The following is a 15,728-nucleotide window of genomic DNA, read 5'->3' as shown; positions in this document are numbered from 1 at the left end:
TCATTCCAGCTCCTGCATTTCCAGAGCAGATCCATTCTCCGCTCTCACGAGCGGCTCGTTGGTTGTTTTTAGGACAGCTTTTAGCTGATGCCAGAACATTTTCTGCTTCTGTTCCTCAGGGCTCCACTTCAAGTAAGTTTTCCTTCTCAGCAGTTTCCTGAGTTTGCTGAATTTCTGTGGGATGCTGTGGGGTGGGAGATCTTCCAGCACGATCATGATGAGGGAATCCAGGTTTTCATTCAGGACCCGGTGTTCGGCAAAATACAGCTCGTACTGGCACCAGCAGCTGTTCACAAAGCTGGGAGAGAGGACAAAAAGCACTTTATGGCTGTTCTCTATGCAGTAAAAAATGTTCCCAAGCACAGGATGCCCCGGCTTGAAATCCCTCTCATGGTAACATATCCTGAACCCGTCGTTTTCCAGCTTTTCCAACAGGTTCTCTTTGGTCCAGCCGGCGTCGTGCTCGCTGTACGAGATGAAGGCGTCGAAGAGTTTGTTCTCTGGCCGCTTCTCATACTGCTTCCTCTTGGCCATGCACCAGTACCAGCCCATCCTGATGTACCAGGGCCCGTCCAGTCTCCAGCAGAGCAGGGTGAGGGCCAGCATGGCCAGGCTGGCTGCGCCAGCAGTCACGGCCAGCTGGACGCCCAGGGAGCAGCGCAGCAGCGTCAGGCGGCTGCTGCCCACCGCGGAGCCCCGGCGCTCCGGGGGAAAGCTGCACCTCATGGCCCCCCTGCCCCTGATCTCCAGCTGGGGCTCGTGGAGGTAGACATTCACAAACCAGTAGAGGTCACAGGTACAGAAATAATGCTCCCCTTGCACAGTCAGAAGCCTGAGGCTCGTCAGCGGGCCGAACGTGGCCTCCACGATGGTCGTGATGGCGTTGTCACTGATGTCCAGCTCGACCAGAGAAGCTGGGAGAGAGCCACGCTGCAGAAAGGAGATCTTATTCCCTGACAGGTTGAAGTACTTCAGCCCTGGGAGGGATGCCCCGAAGCCATCGGGCAGCTCTGGGATCAGGTTGTGGCTGCTGTCCAGGCTGGTCAGTGCAGGTAGGTGGCCAGCAGGCTCCAGACGTGTGATCAGGTTCCCAGAAACATTGAGGTGTTCCAGCTTCTCCAGGGCAGAAGTTAGGGACAACACCTTCAGCTTGTTTTTACTAAGATCACATTTTTTTAAGGCTGATGGAAAAAACTCCGTGGGCATACCCATAATTTTGTTATTTTGAATCCTAAATATTGTTAAGTTGGAGAGGGATTTCAGCGTGGGGGAGATGACTTTGATGTCGTTGTTGCTGATGTCAAGATGCTGCAGGGAGGGGGGAAAATGGGGAAGTACAGAAATGTGGTTGCTGCTGAGGTCCAGAAATAACAGTTCTTCCACTGTGTCAGCAAACCACTCTGGCAGCTCCACAATGGAGCAGTTGGACATTCCCAGGTGTTTCACTTTCTCTGGAAGGCTTTCAATGGGTGTCCCACTCTCCTTCCTGACAAAGGAGATGGCGTTGGTGATTACAGTTCCAGGGGGAGGGACACACATTGGAAGTGTATTGCTGCTTTCTGAGAACACTGTGTAGATGAAGTGGTTTCCTTGAACATGCATTTTTTCCAAGTTAAACAATTTTTGAGCAAAATTCAGGGGTATTTGGCTGATGTTGGTGAAGGACAAATCAATTTCCTTGATGCTGGAAGGGAGGCACAGCATATCCAGGTTGTTGATGGGGTTGTTGCTGATGTTTAGGAACAAAAGTTGGTGGGATGGGAACTCACAGAAGAGCCGAGGATCCAGGATGTTAATAGTTAACTTGTTGAAGCTGGCATCGATGGACAGTGTGTTTTCCATGTGGAAGAACAGGGAAAACAGAGACAGAAGATCCATTTTCACATTGTTGTGACTGATGTCAAGCTCCAAAATCCTGTCCAGCTGGGCTTTGCAGAGATTCTCATCCAGTTTTAACATCAGCTCGTCCTGGGTGAGGTTGCTGTGGGACAGGTTGAGTGTCCCGTTGATGGGAGTTCCACAGAGGGTGGGCTCAGGTGTGGCTGTGGGAAGGGCTGTTGTGTTCCTCTCTCCCTTCCTCAGAAGATTCCCTGGGCTTCTCCTGAGCCTGGGGCTAAGGATTTGCAGGAGAGACACAACTCCAGAAGGTGAGAGCTCCTCTGCAGGAGCAGAAGGCTCCAGAGCAGCCCCTGAGGATCTGCCAGAATTCCTGGAAAGCTGCAAAGACCTCGGAGCTTTGCCAGCAGGTGAGAGCTTCAGGTGGGATGGGAGATCTGACAGAAGCAGCTTCTCATCATTAAATGATAAATCCACAGAAACCAGGCTGAGCAGACTCTGGAATGCTCCAGGCTCAACAGCTCTGATCCGATTGTAGGAAAAGTCCAGAACTTCCAGCCAGCCAAACCCTTCCAAGTCTTCCTTGGTAATTTTTTCAATGACATTGTGTGAGAAATTGAGAGCTCTTGCTGTTTTAGGAGCTCGTGCTTCTGAGACAGAGGAGAGATTTGAATAGGAGTAGTTATAGACCAGGAAGGCTGGAGGTGTTCTCCACATTAGGACTCCACGTGCCCCACTGAGTAAGAAAGGAATGAAGCAGAAATGAAGGCAGCCAGGAAGGATCCTCATCCTGGAGAAAATAAATGTTTAATCGATCATTATAATATGTTAATGGCTACCCTTAAAATGAATCCAAATTTACTTGAAATCCAGAAATTGTTTCATTAGTTGTATCCATTAATCCCTTTTTATCCAGCAAAATAAAACACATCTTACTTCAGAGTAAGAGAGAAAGAGAGAGTAACAGAGAATGATTTGAAGGAGAGCACTGTTCATTGGAGCTCATGGTAGATAAAGTCTGAATGTCTGAATTTTTCTTTCTTTTCTTTCCCTGGAAGCCCCTGAAATCTCATCTTCCCCCTGCAAAATCTGTGTCTTAGGTTGCAAATGCAAGATGTGGCCAGGGGTGTTTGCATTCTATTGCCATCTGTCAGAGGTGGGGCAGTTCTCTTCTGTTCATTGGGCAGTTTTCTTTATCTCTTCCACAACCAATCCTCCCTCCAGATCTCTTCTGTTCATGGCCGTTGAGTGTCCCTGCATGGCTGATAAAATTCCATCATCCCACTGGGAGATGCTCTGCCCAGGGGGAGGAACTGAGCATTCCTACCTGGATACAACCTGAGATTTGGAATCCCACTGGATTCCCAGAGGAGCAGCTTTCTTCTCCACTGCATTCCCAGAGGAAGACCTGGCCCATCTACACCACCTCTAGACCTTCAGAGGAAAACTCCCCCCTTGTCCAGGATCCCTGCTCCAACAGAACCACAGCTGGCACTGCAGGAGGGCTGAGCCACCATGGAATGGGACTGCTGCCACCACCCTGACCCACAGGGTGTCAGGTTGTATTCTGACTCTGTCAGCGTTGTTTTGTATTACTGCATTTTTATTTTTCCTAATAACTGTTATTCTTACTCCCATATCTTTGCCTGAGAGCCCCTTAATTTCAAAATTAAAATAATTCGGAGGAAAGGGGTTTGCATTTTCCATTTTAAAAGAGGCTCCTGCCTTCCTTAGCACACACTTGTCTTTTCACACCAAGACAATTTGAAATGCCTTTCATGGCTTTGTGGGACTCATGTTTTATGTCTCCCATCCCAGTGCACGACAAGTTAAAAAAAAAACCTGTTCAGCCACTTCAGCAGGGAGCTGCAGGTAATGGTGTGACCCCGGATCTTCCCCTGAGCCCAGCCCCTGGCGCTTTGCTCTGCCCTGGATTCACCAGTGCCCATTTGTTTGGCCTTTCCTGTCGCAGTACCTTTTCTTGGGAGCAGGATGTGGGACCAGCCGGGCCAGGTCACTGTCCCAGTGCCCCACAGCATTCCCAGCGCCGGGAGTGTCGCTGCCCCGGGGCTCCCTGTCACGAGTCCCTGACCCCGCTGCTCCAAGCCATGTGAGTAACCCGTGCCACCACAGCCTCTTTGCGGCCAGCCAGGTTTACCTGAAGGGAAGGGAGGTCAGTGACTTCCCAGCTCTGTCCCCCACTGCCAGCAGGACCCCAGCCTGCTCCACATCCAGCAGGAACCGCCGGGCTCTGATTAAAGCATCGCACAGCTCGCTCCCAGCCACCCTCCCATCCCTCTGACCCCTGTACCTGCTCTCCTGGGTGCTCCTCCCTCACTTTGCACTGCCTCGGGTGCCTTTTGTGGAGCTGGGAGCGGAGCCTGGCCCCCTCCCCTGTGCCCGCCGGAGGAGGAGGAGGTGCCGGAGATGATGCTCCCCGGTGAAACCCGCCGAGGTTTCCCCTTCGCGCCGCACTCAGGCGTTGCCCAACCCGTGCCCGAGGGGGAAATAAAAGGTGGAAGTTGCTCGTTTAATGCATCACAGCGTGGTCCCGAGGGTTTGCCTCGGCCTCAGCATCACAGGTTGGGTGATCAGCGAGGAGGGCATGGGCTGGCCGGAATCCAGCAGGGACAGGCTGCAGGAATGCTGAGAGCGCTCGGAGTGCTGCTCCCAGGGGAACGCAGAGCAAAGAATGGAGCAACACCCTGGCGCTGTGGTCATGCTCTGTCAAAAACAACACTGCTAAGGGGAACAGAGCCAAAGGAACGATCCAGACCAAGCTGACTCCGCCTTCATTAACTCAGAAATTCAGGTTACTTGTGGTCTTAGCCCATGCTGGTGACTGAAGTCACTCAAACTCCTCATAACCACGAAATGACATCAGCTGTAACTTCACCTTTGCCTGTCCCTCAAAGAAAATAATGTAAAACCAGCTTGAGTGGGGAAGGTCAGAGGAGAGGCCATCACACATCCTGGGGTCAGCTGATGCCCCACAGGGACACCTGGTAAGAACCTTGCTCTAAATTATTACCTGGAACTTTCACTGTGACCAGAGCTTGCCTTTATCTCCCTTCCAATTGTGTTTTTTCCCACTCTTTTGCAACCAGCAGTGACTGGAAACTCTCACAGCAGCCCAGGGGCTGGAAAACCCAAGGTGGTTTGTGCTGTTGGTCTGTCTGGTCTGGCCAGGCATTTCCCTGCTGCAGCAGGTTCTGGGAATTGCCCCACAGTCATCTCTTCTTCAGACAGTTCCCAACCTGCTTTCATAAAAGGGACAGGAAATTGGTAAGTTGGGATGTCAGGGAAGATTTTTGCTTCTGCTGCCAGTGTGGGGTGACTCCCTGTAGCTGGACAATTCTCCACCTGAATACAGTGGTGCTGCTCATGAGCCTTGGGCTGTGCTTTGCTTTGGGAAGATGGGACAGCTGCATCCTAGCACAGAGCATTAATTCCCAAAATAGGTCATGTGCCACTTGTTCTGTCTCTCTCTGCAGGGAAAGGTTTTTTTGTGCACTGGAAATATTCTTAAATGGAGGAGAGCTGAACCTGCACAGGAGCTGCTCAAATCCAAACAGGATCAGCGCCAGCTTTGAGGAGGCCAGACCTCGCAGGATCTTTTCTTATTAAGGTGGGCTTGGATTTAGGTGCTGGAAATGCACCTTGAAATGCACCTTCCTTATGGCCTGGAAATGCCCTTATCTGTGTGAAACAGCTCTACTTCCTGAAGGTGTAGGAGCAAACCTAAGCTAGCCTGTTGGTCAGGAGGGGATGAGAGAGGAGGGGGAGCAAAACAAGTTTCTTTTGGAAGTGGATGTGGCTGCTGGGGCAGCCTGGATTCTGGGCAGGAATAGCTGTGAGTGTGGAGCTTCCTGTGCAAGGGGAAGTCGAGGCTGAGGAACACCTCGAGGAAACCCTCGAGTCGAGGGTTTGCCAGGAGCCTGTTTGCTCACACCGTGGCAAATCTGCTGTTGGGAGGCACCAGGTGCTCTGACTTCTGAGTCAGGGATGTGCTTCCCCCTCCCGCCAGGGAGTTCCCCCCCCACGAGGGGAATTCTGACATTCCACAAAACTATTCTTGGCTTGCCCTCTGATCTATTCACCACAAGGAGGGATGTGCAGGAATAGTGACTGTGTTGTGTTCCCTCCCCTGGCACAGCCTGAGGGATGCTGAGGCTGCCCAGAGCTGGGTGGCTCCAGCCTTTCATCAGGGCAGCCTTGATTCAGAATAAAACCAGCCCAAGGGATTGTGCAGCTCGGAGCCACAACGAGGGGATGCAGCCAGGCCCTTGCACAGGCAGCAGAAGGTGAAATGCTTCCATCTTTTCCTGCTCTGTGCTGGCTGCTGATGCCTCTGGCAGGCAGGAAGGCTGGGAATGGGGGAATCTGGGTCCAAGACTGTTCCATGGGGAAATAATCTACGTAAAAGATTCTTCCCCTTTTCCAGCTCCCTCTGCCATCTCACTGAGCCTCAGAAATCGGGATAGAAGAGCAGTGAGAGTCAATTTAAATGCCAAATCATGCTGCTGCTGCTGTTTGGGTTTTCAGCTTGGTGAGACACTGCGACAGGTTCTGTTGCAACAGTCCAGCAGCACAGGGGAATATTTTGGGCATTATTTGCCCACTCATCTGCCACGAGGCTGGCAGGCTCCTGCCCTGCAGCCATCAGAAATTCCTGTGCCTTGCACAAGGGCTGCAGAAAGGAGAAGTGTGGTGGGCACACGGAAGTGACCAACACACACTGACCGGACACTGTTGCTACAGCCCCAGACGTTTGAGGCTCTGCTGGGTGTTGGCCATTACAAACTTTTTCAAAAATATAATGTAAGTCTACTTCAGATCCTCCTGTCAGCAGTATTTCAACTCATCTGGTCCCTCCCAATTTACTTCTAGGAATGTCTAGTGCCAGCAGATCAAAACTTCCCAATGTTCTTGGCGAGGTAGGCACGCTACAGGGAACTGAACCTGGTGGCAGAAAGGATGTTCAGCAAAATAATTGTCCCTCCAGTGTTAAATATAAATAAATAAACTGAATGTCCTGGGAAGCAGCCCAGAAAGAGCAGCTGAAGAGGGGTGAGGTACAGTGACAAGAGAATACAATTCCCAGCAGTTAGAGTGAGGCAACACTGGTGTTGGGAGACAGCAGGAACAGTAGGAAAACCGTGAGTGGTGCTGTGGCTCCTGAGCAGGAAGTGCTGGCTTCACCTTTTCCTCCTGTTGGCAGCTGAACTCCTCCCTTGAAGCTTCAGTTATTTTTGTGCCTTTTCTGAGCTGAGTTTACACCTTAACAATGGCATCAGCGAGGGGGGGAACGTGCCACACACGAGCCAGGCAGGAAGTGCAAGACAAGGTTTTAATCATTAAAAGTTTATCAATAAGCTCTTATATACACATAGTTATACACAAAGTGGTTCACGAGTCCCTCAGCTTGGAGAGCTGTGCTGGTGAGGCCTTTGTCAGCTCACAGACACTGTTCCCATGGGAATGCCAGGATTTGGCCTTGGGGGCTTTGCTGTCCTCAGCTGGGCACTGAGAGGAGCCCGTATTCATCTGCTGTATCCAGGATTTTACAGATGACTGGAGATTCCACCTGGAACAGAGAGACCAAACCATGAACTCAGCCCTGCAGGAATCTTGGGAATAGTCACTGGGAGAAAGGGGCCACCTTCAACATAATCCTGGAGATGTGCTCTACTATCAGCCCTGACCTCAGGGTGTGTCTGTACGTACCCCAAGGATGTATTGGCAAGAATGAGGCTCCAACATGTAAATGGTCACAGCGTGAGGGGAGTCTGATTCTTTACATCTGAAAATAGAGGAGAAATTGGGGGGTTGGTAGGCAATAAGCACAAAGTAACATGTATTTCACTGCTGTCTGCAACATTTTATTAAGTTGACAGCAATGGCCTTCTGAGCCTTGTGACAACAGCAGCAGCTTTCCCCTCTGACCCAGGAAACAGACACAAAACATCCCTTTGTAAAAGTCCACTTACTTCAATTTCACAGTCACCTGCCTTGGCTTGTCTGTCAAGTCACAAACATCTCCATTTCCATAGAAATGAGACACCATCCTGTCACAAAAGATCAGAATGAAGAGTTTGGGAAGTATCAAACACAATTTTTAAGCAGTCAGTTCAGTGGTGTGATCCAGCACCTCATCACTGGTCAAGTATTTAATATACTAACAAATAGCAACAAGTATAATCTACTACACTATATATTACACTACTGCTCTATATAGCTATTATACTATTCTATAGCAACAGGTTGTATTGCAGTTACTGCAGAGGAAAGAGTTGTTCAGTGTTGAAAGATTTTTTTCTGTGCCAATTCCCAAGTGCTGAATTCCTTATTTGTGATGTTGAACTGGGGGGTAAATCTGAACATGCTGCTCTTGGCAGTTTATTTTATCTGTTCATAGCCCACATTTCGCAGGGCTGGGTCCTGTGTCCCAGGTGTGAGAGCAGGGCAGAGCCTGGCTGGTACCTGACTGTCTGGGTGCCATCCTCTCGCAGGTAGAAGGTCCTGGCCGCGTTCTTCCTCGACCACTCGATGTGCTCCTCCTTGCTCCACGTGCCCACCACCACGGAGGTCTTGCCACTTTCCTTATCCTAAAACAGGAAAAGCTGAGCACTACACCGTGTCCAGAGGATTGTATTTTCTTAACAGGGACTTAAAGGAACTAAGAGAACTCTCTGAACACACCTCGTGGTACTGGTGGACGTATTTGCCGTAGCAGAATTCATATTTCCACCAGCCAACGCCCTGGGGAGAGGAACAACCTCAGTGTTAGAAAGAACCAAACAGAACCCCCCAAAACAAACAGAACCCCCCAAAACAAACCCATCCTTTTCCCCCCAGACCCTAAACCAGCAGTTTCAGCTGTAAAACTCCATATCTGTTAGTTAATGAAAATTCTTCATGGCTAATTCTGTTACCTACTTTCATTTCACTGTCTGCTCAGATAAACTGAATTTCAACAGAAAAGTTAAAGATAAAAACTAAACAAGTACACAAATTAGGATGTACTCCACATAGCTTTATTCCACGTGGCTTTGCTGCTCACCCCATGGAAGCAGTAGGAGCCACTGAGGAATTCCTTGATGAGCTGCTCATCGGTCAGTTTGGAGATGTGGGTTGTCCCCACCGTTAACAGCTGGTGGCTCCCAATAGCCACAGGCTTGTGGATGGAAGAGAATTTCTCTTCCTTCGTTGAAGGCATTTCTTCCTGCAATTAAAGGACACAATTAAGTCCCCCACAAAGTCTTACAAGTTATATGAAGTTACTGAACACCGAATAGGGTTGGCTGTTTTGGGCAATTTTAGCTGAAAGAAAAAATTCCACTCCAAATCTTCACACATTTGTGAACTGTAGGCTACAAAGGCTACAAAAATTCAAATCAGTAGCCCACACTTGCTTTGTTTTCCTTCCAAATAGGGTGAGACACAGATGGTTTCAACAAGCTTAAAGACCAATGAAAGACTGACATCATCTTAAAAAATGTCTTAAAGATGGAAAGTAAATGAAACAAATCCTACCTCCTTAACCCTCCTAAAAGGCATCTTCAGCATTTCCTGCTGTTTCTCCAGCTGTTCCAGGTTGTGGGGTTTAAGTGGGGATCCTGGCAGGGACTGGCAGAAGATGTCATTCACAGGGGAAGCCCTGAACCTGCCCAGCAAGGTAAGAACACGTCACTGTTACACCTCCAAGTACAGGAATCAGTTCAGTGCTCTGAGCTTCTGGATCTGCTGCTGCTCAGGGGGCGCAGGTGCAACCCTGGATGAGATGCCAGGTGTACAGGGAAAGCCCCAGAGGCTGAGGCACTGCTCAGGGCTGTTTTGGGAACACACAACAGGAAAAAAGATGCACTGAACTTGGAATTTGGGTTGTGATCCCTGTGATGTCACTGGGCAGCATTCCCAGGCTGCCACCTCCACCTTTCCTTTTTTACCAAGGTGACGTAAGGAGTGTGTGTTTATTTTCAGTGTTTCTTGCTGGTGGCCAGGAACCCTTTGGAAGGAGGCAGCAGCTCCAAATTTTGTCCTTATCAAGCAACAGAACAATTTCCCTGTGCCCTTCCCATGCTTTTTTCCTACTGCTACAGAAGCTTAAAAGACTCACACATTAAACAGATAACAGTGCCACAGTGCTGCAGATAACAGAGTATGACCAAACCCATCCACATGAGAATACTTACAGTGGATACCAAAGATTAAAAATAGCAGCACTTAGTGACTCCAACTGCCACGTGTGTACAGAATGCAGGATTTTGCCTTCAGGCCTTGTGGCCTGTTTCAGATCCCTGATTAAATACTCACTTATTCCAACATCTGTGTAAATCCAGGAATCCTGTCCATTATCCCCCCTTGTCTGTATAGCACATTCCCTTTGCAGTTCTTTACACCCCTTGGAAGGTCCAAAGATTCAGGGGGTCCCTCAGATACATGGAACAGGTCAGGGAAGGGGAGGAAACAAGAAGCCTACACTTCATTTTTGGAAAATAACACTGAAATTGTGAATTCTCCATAAGGAAATGGCTTCTAGAGAGCACCTCATGTTGGGAGAAGCTGAAGTCAAGGTCATGGTCAGGGTTGGAGAAGATACTTTTTGGTTTTATAGACTTTTAAAGTGTATACACATGGCATCTGCAGTCTTCAAAAAGACCATGAAGATGATCCCTCAAGAAATCCCAAACAAACAGGAGACAGAAGTGCTCAGGGCACTGTACCTGTACTTGGGGTGGTTGCACAGCAGCGGGGTCAGGATCACCACCTCGTACTCACAGGTGGTGACTTCTGCCACGGACAGGATCTCGTGCTTGGCCTCGGGGTGGCAGATGTACATCACTGTGCTGGACCTGGGCAGGTTCTGCCTCAGGCTGCAGGGAGTGCCATTGCCCAGCTCCACGGGGTAGTAGGGCGTCATCTGCCCCTCAATGTTCTTTGTGGGGATCTGGGTGAGGGAAAGGAACAGGTCATGACCCCAGCAGAGCTCCCCAGACTCCTCTGAAACAAAAAATGTTATTCCTGTGTGCAGAGCCGGCATTACCAGGTTAAAATCAGACCCTGTGTGGCTCCTCAGTGTTTCTGCAACATCCAGACCTGTCCTGGTGTTCACCCCCAAAAGAATAATAAAAAAATCCCTGCAAAGTCACCCTGGCACCTGCACTACACCTCTCAGCATTCCCAGCCCAGGCTGTTCCTTATCCAGAGGATCCCACAAGCACCGGTGGGTGTGGCTAAAAAAGTTAATGGTGTATCCAATGTACATCCCATTTTGTCACACCTTCCAGTCTGCTCCCTTCTGGTATGTTCCTTCCTGTTTCATCCAGCTCCCCCCTCTTTAACACATTAATTCCCTGAAGTGGTAAATCTCCATCCTGGAATTAGCTGGAGTTCCTGGCTTCCCAGAACGCCCAAACCCACAAACTGACTCTTTTTCACCCGTGTTGCTTGAGCTGCTGAAGGTTTTCAGTGCTGAACAGGCAGGGGTCTGTGCTAAAAGACAGAGGTGTTTTCTGGGGCCAGGACACTCCAGGGATCTGGGACCTTTCTGCCCCTCACCTGCTGTGGCTGTCAAGCCACGTCACCCTGTCCCAGGCCACTGACTCCTTCCAGAAACTGCTCCACCACCAGTGAAGACATTCACGAGATTAAGGAACCAACATGCCCTTGCCTGATAAGAGATTCCAGGAAATCCTGACAGGGCAAGTGCATCATAAACACTGCCCAAGAAAAAGCAATAAAAGACTTCATTTCCTCTGAAGCTGAAGGAAAAAAAAGCTGCACTGCAAAACACTTTGTTTTCCTGGCTTTCCAAGAGGCACAGCTGCCACTGCCACCAGAACAGGCCCCGTTCTGCCCCCACTCGACTTTCAAAATGCTCCTCAGGCCTGGCTGATGCTGAGAACACTACACAACCACCACCCTGGGCCACAGACACAAAAACTTCATTTCAGCATGAAAATTATGGGGAACTGGCAACAAGGTCCAACCTGCTCTCACTAATTCCAAACTCCAGCGTGTTTCAGGTACTCCCATTGCTCTGCTACAGAATCAGCTGCTCAAGAGTTCAGTTTTGGGGCCTGAACAAGTGGGGAAGTCCTCTAAGGGGGAAGGGAAATACAGAGTATCATGGGATGGGTCAGCAAGTCAGCTCTATCCCTTAGGGATTTTGGGCTGTAAGGCTTTGATAGGTGTAAGTAATATGAGCAGCAAGACTAAATAAATTTTCTGAGCTGGGGCTGATAATTAAAAGCAAGAGAAGTGCAGCTCAGGAAGAGTTTCATTCTTGATATTCATTTTGGGAGGGGAATAATTACATCATCTTAACATTAGACTGGATATTAGGAAGAAATTCCTCCCTGTGAGGGTGGAGAGGGCGTGGCACAGGTTTCCCAAAGAAGCTGTGGCTGCCCCATCCCTGGAAGTGTCCAAGGCCAGGATGGATGAGGGACAGTGAAAGGTGTGGCACTGGATATCTTTGAGGTCCCCTACAAGACAAACCATTCTGGGATTCTGTGATCATATATATACGTAAATTGCCTCCACTATTGATGGCAGAAGTAAAAACAGATGTTTTTCACTTGCCTCTTTTGCACCGTCTTTGGAATTTTCCTTCTCTTCTTGATCTAGGGAATAATTAAGAACGAGGTAAGTTTGTGCACTCGGGAAAAAAAAAGGAATTTCACAGAGAAGCTTTTCTGGTTTGTGTATTTACTGGTGCTTTAAACACTGCCAAGAGCCACTTGCAGGTGCAAAAGAGGAAAGAAAGGAAACAACCAGTGATCTGAGGCCCACAGCAAACAGAGCAAAATCCACGTCAGTTCATCACAAAACCACCTGGAGCTGGTAGGACAGGCCAAATCCAGCCCTGACACCAAGGCAGGGCTGCAGAACACGTCACTGCAGCTGTTTGGGAAGGGTGGGAATTGGGCAGGAAACAGGCAGGTGCTTTGGAAGGAGCAGGAGCTGCCAGATAGGAAGCAGGGAAAGGACACAGGACACAATCTGCCTCCTCAGCAGGAAGGGCAGAGGGACAACAGCCTGACAGCACCAGCCATTCTCACCTGAGGTCCCATCAGGCTTCAACACCCAGCCCCACAAAATGGGTGACTTGAATCAAACATCCTGTGCTCTGTGCAGCAGCAGCAGCAGCAGAACGAGGCCCCCCCCTGCACAGAGACTGCACCCACTCACCCAGAAAGGCCAAACAAGGCATGCTCTGAAGCCCTGGTTCTTTCCAGGACTAAGATCCCTCACTCAGGGCTGCAGCCAGAGATCCAGAAGTGGGATGAACACACTAAATCCCCCCCAGGAGACTGCACATTCCAGTTCATCACTTCTAGGAAAACAATGGTGTCTGCCTTTCACACACTAGCCTAGAGTGAAACAAACACCCCAGCCTAGGTGATGTTTTTCTGTTCTGTTTCTGTTCTTTCTATCAACCCTGAATGAACACTTAATCTGTGGATTTCTGTGAACTAATTTGCAGGCAAAAAATTCTCCAAAAATCAGTTATTCTAAACTGCCCCTTGAGTTTGGGGCTCAGCGACCTCATTTCCACCCAAGTCCCACTCTAGGCACTTGAATATTTCTGAGGATCTTTGCCAGGTTCCCTGAAAAAAGGCTCTCAAACTGGTCAGACAGGAATAATTAAAACCCAAAAAATTCATTATCAGCAAAATGAAATGATCTAAAACACACCTGGTTCCGACAACGGGTTCTTCATTATCATATTCCCCAGGTAGTATTCCTGGATGTTTATTTTCTACAATCAAAACAAACATCAGTTACCACTTCCCAAGCTTCTTCAGGGAATTCAATGTTGCAAACAGATAAAAAAAGTTATAAAATAAAGGCCTTATGAAATCGGGCCTTACTCTGCTAAAGTGCCAAAGCTACTCTGGCACTTCTGAGTGCGGACAGCTTGCAAGTTCCCACACAAAACAATTTTGGGAATGAGAGATCACCAGCACAACAATCTACTTCTAGGGTGAAGAACAAATGGAATCTGTACTAACAAGAGATCTGTCTCATGAGAATAGTATGTAAACTAAAAATACAGAAGTTTAATAGATATGCAAAATACTATGTACTGAGCAATGAACTAAGTATGTACTGCCAACCAGTAAGATCTGACACAGTGCCTTCTGATAATCCTATAAATCCTGTACAGTAAAGATGCAGTTTTTCTGCATGAAGAAAATGGAATCATGGCTAAATTATTACGACAACTCAAGTCTGCTGGAGGAGTTCAGCAGGACCGTGCCAGCGGGAAGGGGGTTGTGAGCAGCCTACCTGCCCCGTTTCCTTCTCCTCATGGTACTGACGGATGTGTTTGCCATGGCACACCTCGTAAGTCCAGTAAGATTCAATCTTAGAAATAAAACACATTTTAAAAATTATCTTCAGAGGTATTTACACAGCACAAAACCACCCAAATGCTGGCTTTTGCAGCAAAATGCTGGAGCACCCTCAAAAACAAGAGCGCAGCGAGTGGTCTCAGTGCTGCCCAAATAAACACACCAGAGATTTCCTTGACTTTCACACAAATAAAACAAAGGAAAAAATTAAATTAAAAAATAAAAATCCATATTTTTAACTGCTACCATAGCTACCTATTTATCTGAATTCTGACATCTTCAATCACACAGAATTTTGTCAGCAATATTAAGGCATAACGTTGCAAAGACCTTGTTTCAGACTGTATTACTATCTCATTTACTACCCTAAAACCTTGACATGGACTGGCCCATAACCTTTTAATTGGCATTTAATGAACAGGACAAAAGTAACATACTCTATAGGAACAGCTGCTTTGCTTAAAGAGAGGCTCCAGCAGTTCCCCTGGAGTAGGACCTTTATAGTCCTTTTCTTCTTCCTGCAACAAAAGGATATCTCATGATATTGAAACTGACAATGTAAAGACTCAGCTACAGTTTATATTTACAGAATAACTCGCCGAACTCACCTCATTGCCACTGGCTATCAATGGCAGGAGACACTTGTACTTCTCTTTATCCACAGTGGTCATGATGATATAATTGTCCTCCTTGTACAAGACACCAGTGGTCGGCTGAGAAAACAACCAACCCACGGATCAGCCAGGCAGGGGCTTTTTAATGCTGCTCATCAGAAACACCCCTGAATTCCTGAGCAGCGCTCTAGAGTATTTCCTGGGATTTAATTATACCAACAAGACTCCAGTTTGGTGGTTTAGCTGGCTGGGAGCTGCTTGCTGACGCCTTCCCTTTGGACCTTCTACTTCCAGCCATATCCCCAATCCCCTCCAGATCCCCGAACCCCTCCAGATCCCCGAACTGTTCCAGATCCCTGAACCCTTCCTGATCCCCGAACCCCTCCAGATCCCCTCCATGCCCCCTCACTCCTGCTCTCCCGTTTCAGACCTTTATTACAGCCCCCAGCCCCAGCCATCCCCCTCCACCCCCAGCTCTCCCCACGCCGCTTTGGGCACGGAATCCCCCGGGATTCTCTCCCAGCCGCCGGGCTCCCTCCGCGCCCCACCCGAGCCCCTCTCCGGGGGCGCGGCCGTGCGGGCCCTCCGGCGGGCGCGGTACGGACCAGGCTGAGCTCGGTGCCGGGCCAGTTCACCCTGAACGGGATGTCGTCGCTGAGCTGCGGGAGCGCTCGGCCGCCCTCGGCCACCGCGGCCACGGCCGCCAGGAGCCCGCAGAGCAGCGCCGGGCCCGGGCAGGGCGGCCGCAGCCCGCAGCCCCTCCGGGGGGCCGGGGCCGGGCTCGGCGGCCGCAGCCCGCAGCCCCTCATGCCGGCCGGCGGCTCCGCCGAGGCCGCGCCGCGCCGCCGCCACGTCGGCTTCCGGCAGCCGCGATCAACAACCGGGGCAGCGCCCGCCGCCGGCAGCGGCATCCGGG

General features: G+C 49.5%; 2 protein-coding genes across 2 annotated transcripts; both read right to left on the bottom strand.

Moving 5' to 3' along the window:
- Positions 1 to 2,625, bottom strand: LOC311151963 (toll-like receptor 2 type-1; the record flags this gene model as incomplete). The annotated part of the gene is made up of 1 exon (XM_084202675.1): positions 1 to 2,625. The coding sequence occupies one exon, from the start codon at positions 2,623 to 2,625 to the stop codon at positions 1 to 3; it is 2,625 nt and encodes an 874-aa protein (XP_084058801.1).
- A 4,554-nt stretch (positions 2,626 to 7,179) lies between these two features.
- On the bottom strand, positions 7,180 to 15,723 carry ERLEC1 (endoplasmic reticulum lectin 1; the record flags this gene model as incomplete). The annotated part of the gene is made up of 14 exons (XM_084203008.1): positions 7,180 to 7,423; positions 7,564 to 7,639; positions 7,827 to 7,904; positions 8,320 to 8,444; positions 8,539 to 8,598; positions 8,900 to 9,061; positions 9,373 to 9,502; positions 10,563 to 10,786; positions 12,424 to 12,464; positions 13,540 to 13,603; positions 14,134 to 14,211; positions 14,636 to 14,716; positions 14,807 to 14,911; positions 15,418 to 15,723. 14 exons carry the CDS (start codon positions 15,721 to 15,723, stop codon positions 7,352 to 7,354), a joined length of 1,602 nt encoding a protein of 533 aa, XP_084059134.1. The 3' UTR covers positions 7,180 to 7,351.
- Between the last annotated feature and the right edge of the window lie 5 nt (positions 15,724 to 15,728).

This window comes from Fringilla coelebs (assembly GCF_963513975.1).
Source record: "Fringilla coelebs genome assembly, chromosome: 3".
In the NCBI taxonomy this organism is placed as follows: domain Eukaryota; kingdom Metazoa; phylum Chordata; class Aves; order Passeriformes; family Fringillidae; genus Fringilla; species Fringilla coelebs.
Note: the sequence above shows the minus strand (reverse complement) of the source record. Positions and strands in the feature narration are given on the sequence as shown.